At 43.8% G+C, this 14,523-nt stretch overlaps 1 protein-coding gene and 1 non-coding gene across 2 annotated transcripts in view; one reads left to right on the forward strand and one right to left on the reverse strand.

Moving 5' to 3' along the window:
- Positions 1 to 14,523, reverse strand: part of Ccl28 (C-C motif chemokine ligand 28) — a 24,311-nt gene continuing 9,788 nt past the window's right edge. Inside the window, exons 2-3 of the mRNA XM_041646392.1 lie at positions 9,983 to 10,109; positions 1 to 3,343 (exon numbers count right to left, since the gene is read on the reverse strand). Of these exons, the coding sequence (XP_041502326.1) occupies positions 3,172 to 3,343; positions 9,983 to 10,109 (299 nt within the window). The 3' untranslated portion in view covers positions 1 to 3,171. The remainder of the gene's footprint in view (positions 3,344 to 9,982; positions 10,110 to 14,523) is intronic.
- Positions 11,731 to 11,862, forward strand: LOC121444570. The gene has a single exon (XR_005973802.1). It is a non-coding gene; the product is annotated as a small nucleolar RNA SNORA41 (small nucleolar RNA).

A 14,523-nucleotide genomic window follows, 5' to 3' on the forward strand; every position in this document is an offset into this window, starting at 1 on the left:
TTTTATAATAAAATGTATAATTTTTAATAAAGTATAAGAAGAATACATATTCTAAAAGGAAGGCTTATAGGTTAGACTGGTGACTTATAGAACTTGTGATATAGTAACAGTACTTACAATATTGTACACAGTATAAGAGTGATAATATTTTACTAAGCACACAGCAGACTCTAAGAGACTTAGTCTTTCAGATACTAAATCTTAACTGCTCACATTACAGTAAAAACCCGTCTTTTTCTGTCACAAATACTCATGACAAATCAACTGAGACAGCAGACAGGCTTCATTCGGCTCACAGTTTCAAAGGTTTCAGTCCACGATCAGTTGGGTCTCCGTGACCCCTGGGCCTGGGGCAGACAGAATGTCATGCTGGAAATATGTGGCCAAAGAAGCTGCTTAGTTTCTGGTGCTGTGATACTAACACAGGACACACACCCAGGGACCCGAGTTTGCCCACTAGACTCCATGTGCCGAATTCTCCCCTGCTTCCCAGGAGCACCAAGTATGGAAGAACAGGTCTTCCTTCCATACACAAGCCTTAGGAGACACTTACCCAAACCACAGCCATCAGCTTTTAAAACATATCACACATACTGTCATTTGTCATGACCCCAAGTTGTATCAAGTTATGGATGATAGTTACAAGTAGAAATAAAAGAATTATAACAATAAATATAACAATAATTATGATTCAAATGATTAGTTGAAAGACTCAAAGATCAATGTTTTGGTTTTCATTTTAACTTTTCAACATGTCTACTGTGCCTCATTCTGATTTTGTATTATTACAATTGTAAATTTAGTGCTGCTTTCTTTGGCGTTTAGACCTGCACTTTGATGATGCCGAATGATAATGGCGTTTTTCCTCAGGGTTGCCTGCCAAAGGCATGCCAGAGCTGAGCTATCAAAGGATGCTATACTTCCCGATAAAATTCGACGATAGATTCAAAAGACGGATCTGAAGAAAAATATTTTGCAAGCCAAAGACTAATATTTTGTAGTTTCCTCCACCTTGGGAATACATAAAAGTGCATCGGATCAGGTCGAGGCCCAGTCTGGTCTAGGAAAGTGGCTTTTGCCAATAGTCTTCACCGCAGTGCTGGTGGCAGAGGTTTTAATGCTGTCAACCAGATGTGTCCCTCGTCCTCTGGGAACCGCAGGGATAGATTTCCTCTCCCACCTCCATGTCCATATGTCTCAGTCCACTGTTGGGGCTGCAGGGAAAACTAGCAAAGAGTCCGGTCATCTGGACGCAGCTTGTCTCTGCCTCTTACTATAAGATGCTGGGCAAGTCATTTGACCTCTCCGAGCCTCCACTTTTCTTACCCAAACAAAGTTGCAGGACTGTTGGTGAGCCTAAAGAAACTGCACGCTGCATCGGTTTCTATGAGGGGCGTTAGACAAAGGTTGACCTGGTGATATTTTGACTGACATCAGGTCTAGCACTACTTCGTTTGTACCTCCAAGTAATCCTAGTAATGCTACTGCCTGGGACTGCCCGAGACACCGAGGACACCTGGCAAACTGATCCTGTTCTAACGGTTGTCATGGAAATGGGCTTTTACCATGTGTCTAAATTTCTCAGTGTGAATCAGCTCACAACACATGGAGGAAGTGGATTAGGAAATGTCTTTTTTTTTTTTTAATTGGCTTCTAGAGCCATGTGGTTGGACATGCCTTTAATCCTATTGTTCTGGAAGCAGAAGCAGGTGGATGGCTGTAAATTCAAGACCAGCATGGTCTACTTGACTAGTTCCGGGTCAGTCAATTTCTGTATTTATAATGCTGCTGCTGCGCTGAGAACCACAACAGAAGAGAGAAGTTCTGGGCAGTGAGGCAGAGTTTCTTCTCCAGCTTTCAAGTTTACAACATGATCGTAGCCATTCAAGCCTCTAAGTGCACTTGGCTTACCCTTTACTACTTAGAAAACGGTGGTGCGGAACCACAAGGGAAACAAGAAGGGCACAGACCCGGAGGGGGAGTTTGAGATGATCACGACGACCAAGTACACGAACGTGGAATGTGCAGCAAATTCTGACCTTTACTCTTTTAAAGAGTCCAAGCTATGGAAGAACAGGAGGAAGGCAGAAAAGAAAAAGCCCAAGGGACACTTTTATATTGAAAATATTAAGGCAACATAAAAATGAATGGCAATATGTGAACCTGGACGGGAAAAAATTATATAAGGTGATCTGGGAAGAAATTTGAGTATAGACTATACAAAATTGCTGACTTTCCAGGTATAAAACAGCTAGTGTAATTATTTAGGAAAATGTGTTTATTCTTGGGTGATAATTCGAGAAAGAACTTGGAGCTGAAGTATTGCTATGGTTTGAGTGTGTTCTCCAGATATTTATGTATTGGAACTTGATCCTTAAATCTCTATGTTGTTGGCATCTGGAGATGGGCCTTTAAATTTAACCTTAGTTGAGGTTAAATGAGGCTGCCTGGGTGTAGTCTTTCTGATGTTGCTAGTGGCTGTATAAGAAAAGGAGAGGATCCAGTTAGCACACTGGGCTGTCTTGCCACATGTCACATTAAGTTTCATTGTAAAGGTCTTCCCAGATGCTGACCAGTTAGTGTCAAGTTCTCGGGCTTTCCCACCTCAGAAACCTGAGCCAAATAAACTTGTACTCTTTAGAAGTTACCTAATCAGAAATACTTCAGTAACAGGAAATGGGCTAGACAAAGGTCAGGCTTGCAACTTTGCAGATGGTTTAGTGAAGAACCCCTTCCATGTATATGCAGTGCACACAAGCACACAGAAGAGAGAGAGAATGTTCACAGTGACTAATGCAGGTGGCAGGTGTGTACAGAATCCTGTACCAATCCTTCAGCTCCTCGGTAGGACCAGAGAACTTCAATTTAAAAGTTAGGAGAATTCTATCAATATTATCCCTTTAAATTTTGTGTATAAAGATGAATTTTATGTTTTCAGTTAAGTATATCATTGGTTACCTGTGCACATTTTTGTTTGGTCTTTGCTTTCGGTGCCAAGGGTTGACCCTCAAAGCTGCACAACCATTGAACTTAACATCCTCACCCGCAACCATCCTTTAGCAAAACAAAACACCATGGGGTGTCTGTAAGGAAGATTCAGGGGGCAAATTTATGACCAACTATGGACCGGTTTCACTTGTGGCGTTATCCCTGTAGGGTCTTGTGTCCATTCTAACCCGGAGCTTTGTGGCTCTGTGACCCGTGCTTCCTCGGGGTGTGACTCTTCCTGTCGCTCTTACGGCAGGGGTTTCCTTTGCCAGTCTTCACCTGTGAGGCTCTCATCCAGCGCCTCAACATATGATTGTGCGGGCTGATGCAAATCCTTCTGCGTTTAACATGGAGGCTGCCAAGAAAAGGAGAAAAAAAAATATCTTCACGGAAATTACAAGTACAAGCCAGGTGTGGTGGCGCATGCCTTTAACTCCAGCACTTGGGAGGCAGAGGCAGGTGGATCTCTTGAGTTTGAAGCCAGCCTGGTCTACAGAGGGAGTTCCAGGACAGCCAGGGCTACACAGAGAAACCCTGCCTCCAAAACAAACAAGAACCAAAGAATTACACCTATATAAAGAACTGGTAACTTGCAGACAGCCCCCACTTTTGGACACTGCATTCTTAGGGACGTCAAATGGAACACCAAGAGGATGTCTGTTGTCCTCAGTGTCAGTCGAGTGTTAAACTGAGGAGGAGGGAACGGGGAGATTGGATGAAGAGGAGGAGAAAGGAGGGGGAATGAGAGGACGAAAGGAGGAAAACATAGTAACAAACTCAGGGAAAACAATTCTCTTCCCACTTCAAACTTCATCCAACAAAACCAATTCATCCTTCCCGCCCTTCGCAGGCACACCCTTGTCTGGACCCCCTTGTCTGGACCCCCTTGGTTGACCATCCTCTTTCTTCTCTTCATATGCCTCTTCGGGTACTTAATTTCCTATGTCTTTTGTCTGAGCACTTGTTTCACTTCTCCTACCTAGGAAACACTCTATCTTGATGGAGGAAGAGTTGAGACAATTTTGAAAAGCCCCTATTACAATAGGAATGCAGTAACTCATTACAGACCTAAAGTCAAATTTGGCCAATAGAAAAATCTACTAAAATATTTTGGTGTTCAATAAAATTTAACATAATGTAGTTCTAATTACAATTCAGAATTTGTTTTTATTTTTAGGGGGTGGCCCCCACAATTTGGGCTAACTAGAGGAGTTTCTCTTTTTAAAGTTCTCCATTAGGTGCCAGGCAGATCTGGTGAAATGTGGCAAATCCTGCTGTTTCTACATGTATAATATAGCTGTGTCCAGATAAACTAAAACCCTCAAGCCTGATAGTCACGGGGAGATGAAGGGAGGGGCGGGGAACAGGTTGCTATTTCTCTCAAGAGAAACCATTATCAGATAATGTGTGGAATCAACAGAGGAGACGACCGTGGAAACGTGTGGGTGGGCTTTAGTGTAGGAAAGTCAGATTGTGGAGGAAAATCAATCTGAAAGGAGCGGACATCCTAATAGAAGACTTTATATTCTCCAACTGCCTCACATAGAGGGGACTTAGCAATCAGTGCTGATTATCTGCAGCCAGTTAGTTGCTTTGCTCTTGTGGGAGAAAACTTCTAGCATGGCTGGGCTAGAAAAAGTAAAACTTTAGCTACAGCTCCTTCCTATCCACCCAAAGGAGAGAGAGATGCTCTCCCCGAGAAGCCATAGGAGGCGGAACCGTGTAGGAGCTAAAGGAAGAGGCAACAACCACCCCATGGAAGCCTGTTTCATGGCCAGCCCTGGCAGGGCTCAGAGTTGAATACAATTCTCGACGGTGTTCGGAATCCTCAGGAGTAGGACATGCTGAACCCCAGCTGGCTCCTAATTGCCCTTTCACTCAGGTTGAGGCAACACTGAGAAAGGAAGTAGGTAGCATCCTCCATCCTCCCTCAGACACCCCAGTTTCATAATCCCTAACAGTACCACCAGCTCACCCTACTGTGAATTTCTAGATCAGAAACCAGGGAGGCCTCCTGATTCTTCACCCAGGAAGGGTACCGGTACATATAGTCCAATGGACCACAGTGTGGTGGCATGTGCCTTCAATCCCAGCACTCTGTGAGTTCAAGGTCAGCCTGATTCACATAGTTCCTGAATGCCAGGACTACTTAGACAGACAGACCCTGCCTCAAAAGAAAAAAAAATACAGTGAGTGTGGGCTGTGGTCCTCCCCAGTGAGTGTGGGCTGTGGTCCTCTGCAGTGAGTGTGAGCTGTGGTCCTCTCCAGTGAGTGTGGGCTGTGGTCCTCTGCAGTGAGTGTGAGCTGTGGTCCTCTTCAGTGAGTGTGGGCTGTGGTCCTCTCCAGTGAGTGTGAGCTGTGGTCCTCCCCAGTGAGTGTGAGCTGTGGTCCTCTCCAGTGAGTGTGAGCTGTGGTCCTCTCCAGTGAGTGTGGGCTGTGGTCCTCTCCAGTGAGTGTGGGCTGTGGTCCTCTCCAGTGAGTGTGGGCTGTGGTCCTTCTGTGGAGACTATATCTGGGATTACTCCCTGAAGTTTATTTCTCCCCCCTCTTCCTTGGAGCATCATTACAAAACTACTTCTGAGAAATCCTAACTTCCTGAATGGCTCCATGGGGTGGGGTTGTGAGGTGGACAACAATAACAAACAGAGATTTCTGTTTAAGAGATAATCTCCGTGAAGTACAAGAAACCTGCACCTCTGCTAAAGATAACAGCTTTTCATTGTGTTTCCGGAAGTTCCTTAATGAAGTCTGGGTAGAGGGCTGGGAACAATCAAACTGCTGTCTAAGGCATGGAGAAAGTACAATGATCATTTATTTATAGGGTCAGAAACAAAGGACTTATTTCCAGGCAGAAAATAGAGCAGAAGAGTCTAGTGAGATCATTAGTAATTTAATTTCTATGAATTAAATAATGAATTGTAGTTTATAGTATACGCTGCTTGGGTGAGGCATTTGTAATACAAGCGATGCTTTCTGCATTTCTGGTCTCAAATATCAAAGCCTTTTTATGCAGTCATAGTTAAATGACTACATTTGGACAAACCCAGGTATGCTTCTGTAGTAAAATCATTTGAAAATAAGACTTCTAAGGTTGAGTATTAGAAAACACAACAGAGAGGATCTGTAACCACTGAAAGATACAAAAATCTATTTTCCCAAACATTGACAGACTTTATTGTGGGGGAGATTCCCTCTTGGGACCCCACTCTCTTAAATAAAAAAGTACATAGAAAAGAAGGAATTTAGAAACCTTTGTACAATATCTACATCCTGGGTCCCCGGGGCAGGAAAGAGCCGATGGCTGGGTGGCTCTTGCCCGCTCCATGCGCACATCCACAGGTCAGGGTGAAATGGCAGTGGGCACGGGAGGAATCTGGGGCAGCGACAGCCTCAGTTAAGGAAGCGACAGCAGCGCTTGGCACCACAGTTGCAGGGCAGCTTGTAGCTGGCATCCTCCATGGGAAACTTGTATTCATTTTGGAACCAAATCATAACATGCTTATCAGCACAGGGTTCAATTTATAAATTTGTACTTTTATAAATCAAATGTTTAAAAACAGAGATTGGCTTTATAATTTCCTTTTAATTAAAAATTAATACTTTGTGGGCTGGTACGATGAGTGGTTAAAAGCACTGGCTGCTCTTCCAGAAGTCCTGAGTTCAATTTCCCCACAACCACAAGGAGGCTCACATCCATTTATAATGGGTTCTGATGCCCTCTTTTGGCAGGCATGTGTACATGCAGATAGAGCACTCACATTAAAAAACACATTAATTTGAAAAGCAAAACAAAATAATCTATTTTTAAAACCTAAAGGTTAATTCTTCAATTACATTTTTTCCTCCTCAAAGTGAGGATGTTATGGTTTGAATCTGAAATGTTCTCCACTGGCTAAAGTTTCAAACGCCTGCTCCCTGACTGTTTTCCTGTTTGGGGAAGCTGTGGGACCATTCACTAGAAACTGGCCTTTGAAAGCCATGGCCCGGCTGCTGGTTCTGATCTCACTCTGCTCTCTGATCCACCATGACATGCAGAGCCTCTGCCACACGCAACCTCCCACCAAGGACTCCGCCATGTCTTGACTACCACCATGGGCTTGAACACTTAAAAACCATCAGCCAAATAAATCTTTCCTCCACCACATTGTTTCTGTCAGGCATTTTGGTCAGAGAAGGACAAAAACAGCAAATAAGAAAGGGTTTACATTGTCTATGCCTTTAAGATCTCTGACATCCGCCAATCCCCACCTAAACTACAATCCTATCACCCATAGTGTTCTCAAGATGCTGTCTCTTAAATACCCACAGGAACTTTGTCTGTTTTCCTAATTCTACATGAGACTTCCTTGTAAATGTTGTTATGCCTCCTTTAGGTTGAAATGACAGATATGCCTACGTCAGTGACGTGGAAGGACTTGAGAAGAGCAGTTAGGACTTTGGTGTTTCTCAGAGCAGCAAAGACAAGCTTGGTCAATCTAGTTCGGCAGACTAGGTGCTGAACTAAACAAAAACAAGCATCCAGATGCTTCCAGCTGCTATCAACTGTCTATGTATTTTTGACTCTCCAATTATTACCAATGATATTTATGAAGATTAATTAAAATACTGCCATTTCTATCAAGTATACTTTATTAGTCTTAGAGGACCTATTTAAGGATGAATTTAGGGGAGAGTTGTGGTTTCAGAGGGCTCAACCATGACCAATTGGCTCCAAGCATTTGGGGAAGAACACCATGACAGTGGGAATATGTACTGCAGGGGTTCTTCATATTGTGATGGGGAGGAAGGGGCTGGGGACATAGTCAGACCCCTAGTGACCCAGTTTTTCTGACAAGGCCCTATCTGCAGCAGGCCCCACCTTCTAGAGTTTACCGAACCTCCCAGAATAGGGCTACCAGCTGCAGAGCCATCACCCAGCAATAAGCCTGTAGGAGACATATTATATTCAAACCCTAGCTCAGAGATCTCCCAAAGCTTAGGGACTTGAAATGCCCCTTAGAAGGAGGCACCTTATGATATGCACCTTGGATGGCACAGATTACACTGGTTCCCAATGATCAAATCATCCAAGCTGCTGGAGCCAGGGCAGTGCAAACAGAGGTGAAGCGAAGCAGAGAGAGTTCTCTACCCTCTGTTTTCCTAGGTAGTCATGCAAGATTATTTAATCCTGGACAAATAATTGTTTGCTCCTCAGAATCTGACCCCAAGTATAGTTTTAAAACTTCATTAGTCTCTGAATCTTTGGAAAATCTTATAAAACCCGTGGACCAGACCTTTTGCCTGGGAGCTGCTTACAGGTTCCTGAGTAAAAAATGTCAAGGACAGCCGGGCGTTGGTGGTGCTCGCCTTTTATCTCAGCACTTGGGGGGCAGAGGCAGGCGATCTCTGTGAGTTCAAGGCCAGCCTGGTCTACAAGAGCTAGTTCCAGGACAGGCTCTAAAACTACAGCAAAACCCTGTCTCGGAAAAAAAAAAATGTCAAGGACTTCACAGTCCCCTAATCTGACGATTGTCTGTCAATGGTTTATGAACTCTTTCTCTGCCATTTTTAGAATTCTTGTCTTGGATCAGGGTTTCTCAACTTACATAGTGAGTAGATTTCTCTGAAAAGATGCAGAGAAATCCTCAATCTTCATTTTCTCATTCTAATAATAAAATAGCAATAATTGGGCATATGATACAAGCTAAGCAATATATTTCCCCCTTTTCTTAAAATGTGTGTGTGTGTGTGTGTGTGTGTGTGTGTGTGTGTGTGTGTATAATCCTAGAAATAATTCAAACTACCAGACTAAGGAAACTCATAGGATGACCTGTGAAACCCAGACGCATAAAAAGTTCCTTAAAGACTCCAGAAGGTCAGAGACCACTGGATCTCTGTTGTATCCTCAGTCTACAGAACAGTTCTCAGTACATAATCACTGACTGATACTTTAATAGAACAAAGGTGTCTCAGGAGCTTGGGCATAGGCAATGATGTTATTCTATGTTCCAAAGGAAAGAATGCCAAATGGCTCCTTAGCGTCACCCAGACGCGTAAGTGGTGTTAAGCTCAGCACTCGAGGGAGATGAGGGGAAAACGTTGTTTTTGTTGAGATAGGCTACCACCAAGTGACCCAGACTGACCTTGAACTGGTGACCCCTCTGCCTCAGCCTCCTGAATGCTAAGATTACAGGCTCTACATTCCACCCTTCCTTTTGAATGACCTTAGATGAAATAGTGTTCTTAAGCCAGAGAGCTGTGTGAGAATCCCACATCTACCATGTGCCAGCAATACTACAGCAGATGAACCCTGTAACCTTGTCCACTCCTGCATGGCAGGGAAATAAATTATGCCTTCCTCTTAGACTGCTGTTGTTGACCTACAGTGCTGACCCTGAGGTGTAGTGGAAGGGGTGGGAGGGCCAGGGGGTTGCAGGTGAACCAACACTCCAGAATCAAAAGCAACAAGGGCATTTGCAAGTGGATTGCTTGCAGTGCTGTAACAAGTGCAGACATTGCCAGTTTGTTTTTCAGATTATAATTCCTGTTGAATTCAGAGAGTAAAAGTGTCAGCAACCTTCTCCTGCCTGGGGAAAGTTACAGTTTAAAGTGGTGACAAGATGGAGAGATGGCTCAGAGCTTAAGAGCACTGGCTGCCCTTTCAGAGGTCCTGAGTTCAACTGCCGCAACTACACGGTGGCTCACAACCATCTGTAGTGAGATCTGATGCCCTCTTCTGGCCTGCAGGCATAGATGCAGTCAGAACACAATATATACAAAATTAATAATAAATCTTTTCTTTTAGAAAAAGCTGAAGGTCGAGCACAGGACTCAGGGCATACAGAGGGATTGTGTGTTTACCCCAGGTAGCCTGGCGCCCAAAAGACAGGAGAGTTACTCTCCCTACCCTTGTTTGAGTGCTGTGTTGGTTGTGCGCCAGGTAAAGCATTAGCGCCTGTTCCCCAAGGGGATCACCAGCCTTTGGTTTGACACGTCCTCGCTGAACAACACTCACATGACGGCAGCCAAGTCACAGTCCCCGTCGGCTCTCTGGATGCTGCAGGCGTTCACTCTCTCCAGAAGCCTTCTGGAGACGTGGTGGGAAACCTCAGTGCAGCAGCTGGAAGCGATGGGGAGTATGGCTGCAAGAAAGCAGAGGACGCAACATTAGTCTGCAGAATGCCGACTTGCCCTCACCCTAAAGGTTCCAGAGAAACACTGGAAGCCCACTCAAGCAAGCACTTCTTGGTGGCGTCATGAGTGCAAAGACAGCATGTGTCTCGACCTTCTAGAACTTAAGCTGTATTATGAGGAAGAAAATGTAAATCTAGGCAAAGGGATAAAACGGGTGAAAGATACGAAGAGCTGCAGCCGGCAACGATGACCCGTGGCAGATGGAGGATGGAGAGGGTGGAGTTAGTGATGGCCCCGTGCAGTTAGTTCATTTTGAAAAAGAGAGGCCTCATGGGCCTCAGGTGAAGGCTTGAAGTTTGCTGTTAGAAAGACTTGGCTCGCCTACCTAGTGTGAGGTCACCGATTTAGTCCCCAGCACCACCACCGCCAGCAAGAAGCATGGTGGCACACACGTGTGTGTAATCCTAGCACTCAGGAACAAGAGGTGAGAAGGCTATCCTAGTTTGGGGTCAGCCTGGGCTACATGGTGAGATTCTGTCTAAAAATCAGAACAACATAAAAACAAAATTAAAAAAAAATGGAGGGGGGCTGGAGAGATGGCTCAGTGGTTAAGAGCATTGCCTGCTCTTCCAAAGGTCCTGAGTTCAATTCCCAGCAACCACATGGTGGCTCACAACCATCTGTAAAGAGGTCTGGCGCCCTCTTCTGGCCTTCAGGCATACAGACAGAATATTGTATACATAATAAATAAAAATAAAAAAAATGGAGACAAAAGCACATGACACAGTTAGGGTGTGTTTTCTGATCTGAGTAAGCTAGGAAGGCCAGTGTTGGCAGATACAACTCAGGAGATGATGAACTGACATCCCTAGATCCTCAAATGACGGTCTGAGGAGGCTTAGCTTTAGTGGAGAGGGGATCACTGTTCGATAAAGATTGAAGAAAATCCATCTTGTAGTGATAATAAAGGAGGATGAAGTGGCGGGGGATGACTGGAGCGGTAGGTGACATTGAAGTGAGCTGATGCTGTCAAGAGATGAGGCGTCAAAGACAGCCTAAATACGTTACAATAGCTGCAAATTCCTCCACACCACACGCAGTATTCCCCACGCTTTCCGTTCCACCAGCTGAATAGTGGACACAAGACTCATAATGAGCAGCGATGCAGGTGGCAGCGTCACAAGAGAAGGGAGCTTCTGAAGGAATCAGCGACTGGATGGAACAGTGGAAGTAGCTGCCTTTGGGCTAAGGGAAGAGCTGTGTGTCCATCTCTAACCCACGGAAGTGCCAGGTCTATTCGCAGCTTTGGGGGAAGGAAAGCGACTGACTACGAAATTTAAAATGTGTGACTACTTTCTAGGCATCAAAACTTTGTCACCAGTCATTGGTTTTACCCACTTGCTCATTCTATCATCAAATAAAATACTTTTGTTTGGGCTGGAGAGATGGCTCAGAGGTTAAGGGCGCTGACTATACTTCCAGAGGTCCTGAGTTCAATTTCCAGCAACCACATGGTGGCTCACAGCCATCTGTAATGAGATCTGGTGCCCTCTTCTGGCATGCAAGCATACATGGAAGGAATGTTGTATACATAACAAATAAGTAAGTCTTAAAAAAAAAATACTTTTGGTCCACAGCTACTGGTCTGCAGCTGATCTGATGGTGGCAGCTGTAGCATTCCTCTGTGGGATAGAGACTGTTACACAGTTTCATGCCTCTTTCTTAGCCACACAGAAAGAGGAATGTGCGTGACAGACACGAGGTGGGTTTTGTGTGTTTTTCTGTAAGAAGATGGACCTAGAGCAAAGGTGTTCATTTGAGTAAGGGCAATGCATTTTTAAATCTTTTCCAGAGCCTGCGGTTGTTGCCAAGTCTTCCATCTTACTGGATGTGAAGCCCTGGGACGATGAGACAGACATGGCAAAGTTAGAGGAGTGTGTCAGAGCATTCAGGCAGACGGCTTGGTGTGGGGCTCTTCCAAATTGGTTCCAGTGGGATACGGAATTAAAAAGCTTCAAATACAGTGTGTGGTTGAAGACGATAGGCTGGAGGAGCAGATTACTGCTTTTGAGGACTATGTACAATCCATGGATGTGGCTGCTTTTAACAAAATCTAAAATCATTGTCAAGTCAGTACACTTGAATAAAAGCTAGAAAAAAAAGAAAGAAAAAAAACTTTTGTTTTTTAGCACTTAGATGGTTTCCAACATAATTTTAGCTAACGGGAGATGCAAAAATAAGTGAAATCATGTGTCCCTCTACTCAAGACCTGTAGTAATAGCTATTTGGAACTAAATGCTTCGGACACAATCCCACTGGCCCAGGTAATGATGCTTCTCGGAGTTGGTTCTGGGGATCAAACTCAGGTTGTCAGTCTTGGTGGCAAGCAACTGAACCATCTTGCTGGCCCTATTTCTGGAATTCTGTCCTTCAAAGAATCAGACAAGTTAAAAGGGCAAGGTGCATAGTCATTCACTATGACAAAACTTTTGAGTTCATCTAAAGTAAAAAAAAAAATTCAATTAAGAAAAGATGCATACTCACAAAAGGTTAATTTATTGGGAATATATATGTATACATATCATATATGCACATACTATCAGAGTACTTAAACATATAAACCAAATAGTGACAGCCAGAAGAGAGAAACAGATAGCAATACTAGTGTGCAGGGTGGGAATAAGAAGTCACAAGGAAACCCGCGAGTTGAGGAATATGAGTTACCCAAGCGCTGATATCGACTCAAGGCGTAGCTTTAAATTGGAAAGACACCCAGGACCTATAGGTGTTCCAGAAAACTGAGCTGCACTTCTCATGTAAAAATGTAGGACTAGGGCTGGAGAGATGGCTCAGAGGTTAAGAGCATTGCCTGCTCTTCCAAAGGTCCTGAGTTCAATTCCCAGCAACCACATGGTGGCTCACAACCATCTGTAATGGGGTCTGGTGCCCTCTTCTGGCCTTCGAGCATAGACACAGACAGAATATTGTATACATAATAAATAAATAAATAAATAAATAAATAAATAAATAAAATGTAGGACTAGTTCAGCTGGAGACTTCTTCATCTGTGAGATCAACTAATTAAAAGGCCATAATCTGCTAAGCATTTAGCATATGTTAGTAGTTAGGACCAACGATGCCTTGACATTATCCAAAATACAAAAGACCAGAAAGAACTTTGGTGAAGAATGTGAACGGGGTAGATTGAATGAAGGGCAGTGTTAAGATTCTGCTGGATAACACTGCCCCCTAGAGGCTCTCTTAAGCAAAGACCTGTCAGCATGTCTCTTATAAAACACTCCACTACTTTGATTTCAGTCACGTAAGAGAGATTTAGAGGTACCAAGCAGGTTGAAGAAGAGTTACACTTGAAACTGCTAGTGGAAAACAAGGAGGAAAGACATGAAGACCCAGGCATAGACAACGAGTTTCTGAATATTGCTCCTAGCTCAAGGAACAACAGCAAGGATTGGCAGATTGGATCACACCAAACTCATAAGCTTCTGCACAGCCAAAGAAAACAATGAAGAAGCCAGATGGTGGTAGCACATGCCTTTAATCCCAGCACTCGAGAGGCAGAGGGAGGCGGATCTCTGTGAGTTCGAGGCCAGCCTGCTCTACAAGAGTTAGTTCCAGGACAGGCCTCAAAGCTACAGAGAAACCCTGTCTCGAAAAACCAAAACAAACAAATAAACAACAAACAAACAAACAACCCCCCCAAACAAACAAAAAAGAAAACAATGAAGAGACAGGTGTCAGAGTTGGAACATGTCTTTGCCAGCTCTTCAGAATCAGAATGTATACAGAACTGAAAGAACCAGGCCTTTCAAAAGAATAAATAACCCTATCAACAAATGGGCAAATGAACCCATATTAGACGCTTTCCAAATGAAACAATAAAACTAATTCATACACATATGGAAACAATTTTCAGCGTCTTTAGCTACCGGGGAAATACAAATTGAGTATTTTCATGGCAGTCAAAGTGATAGTCATCAAAAAACAAACAAACAAACAAACAAAAAAACCGCAACCAAGCCAAAGCAAAATGAAAAGCAATGAATACTGGTAAAGATACAAAGAAAGGGACCTGCTACATACATGGTTGAGATTGCAAATTAGCACAGCAACAGTAAAAAAAAAAAAAAAATCAGCATGGAGGTTTCTCAAAAATTAAAAATGGAACCACTGTGTGATGCCCAAAGAGACTGAAGTCGGTATACCACAGAAATACTCATACACCCGTGTTTATTATGGAACTATTTACAATACCCAAGTTACGGATCTGCTAAGATACTCCCAGTGATGAAAGAGCGCGTCTCCTACAGGCTCAGGAATTTGGACACTTGGTACCCAGTGGGTGGCGCTGTTTGGAAGAGGTTGTAGAGCCTTTAGGAAGTGGAGCTTTGCTAGCGGAGGAGG

Source organism: Microtus oregoni, unplaced genomic scaffold (assembly GCF_018167655.1).
Source record: "Microtus oregoni isolate MIOR12 unplaced genomic scaffold, Mior012 000132F_ref0000261, whole genome shotgun sequence".
NCBI classification, from domain to species: Eukaryota; Metazoa; Chordata; class Mammalia; order Rodentia; family Cricetidae; genus Microtus; species Microtus oregoni.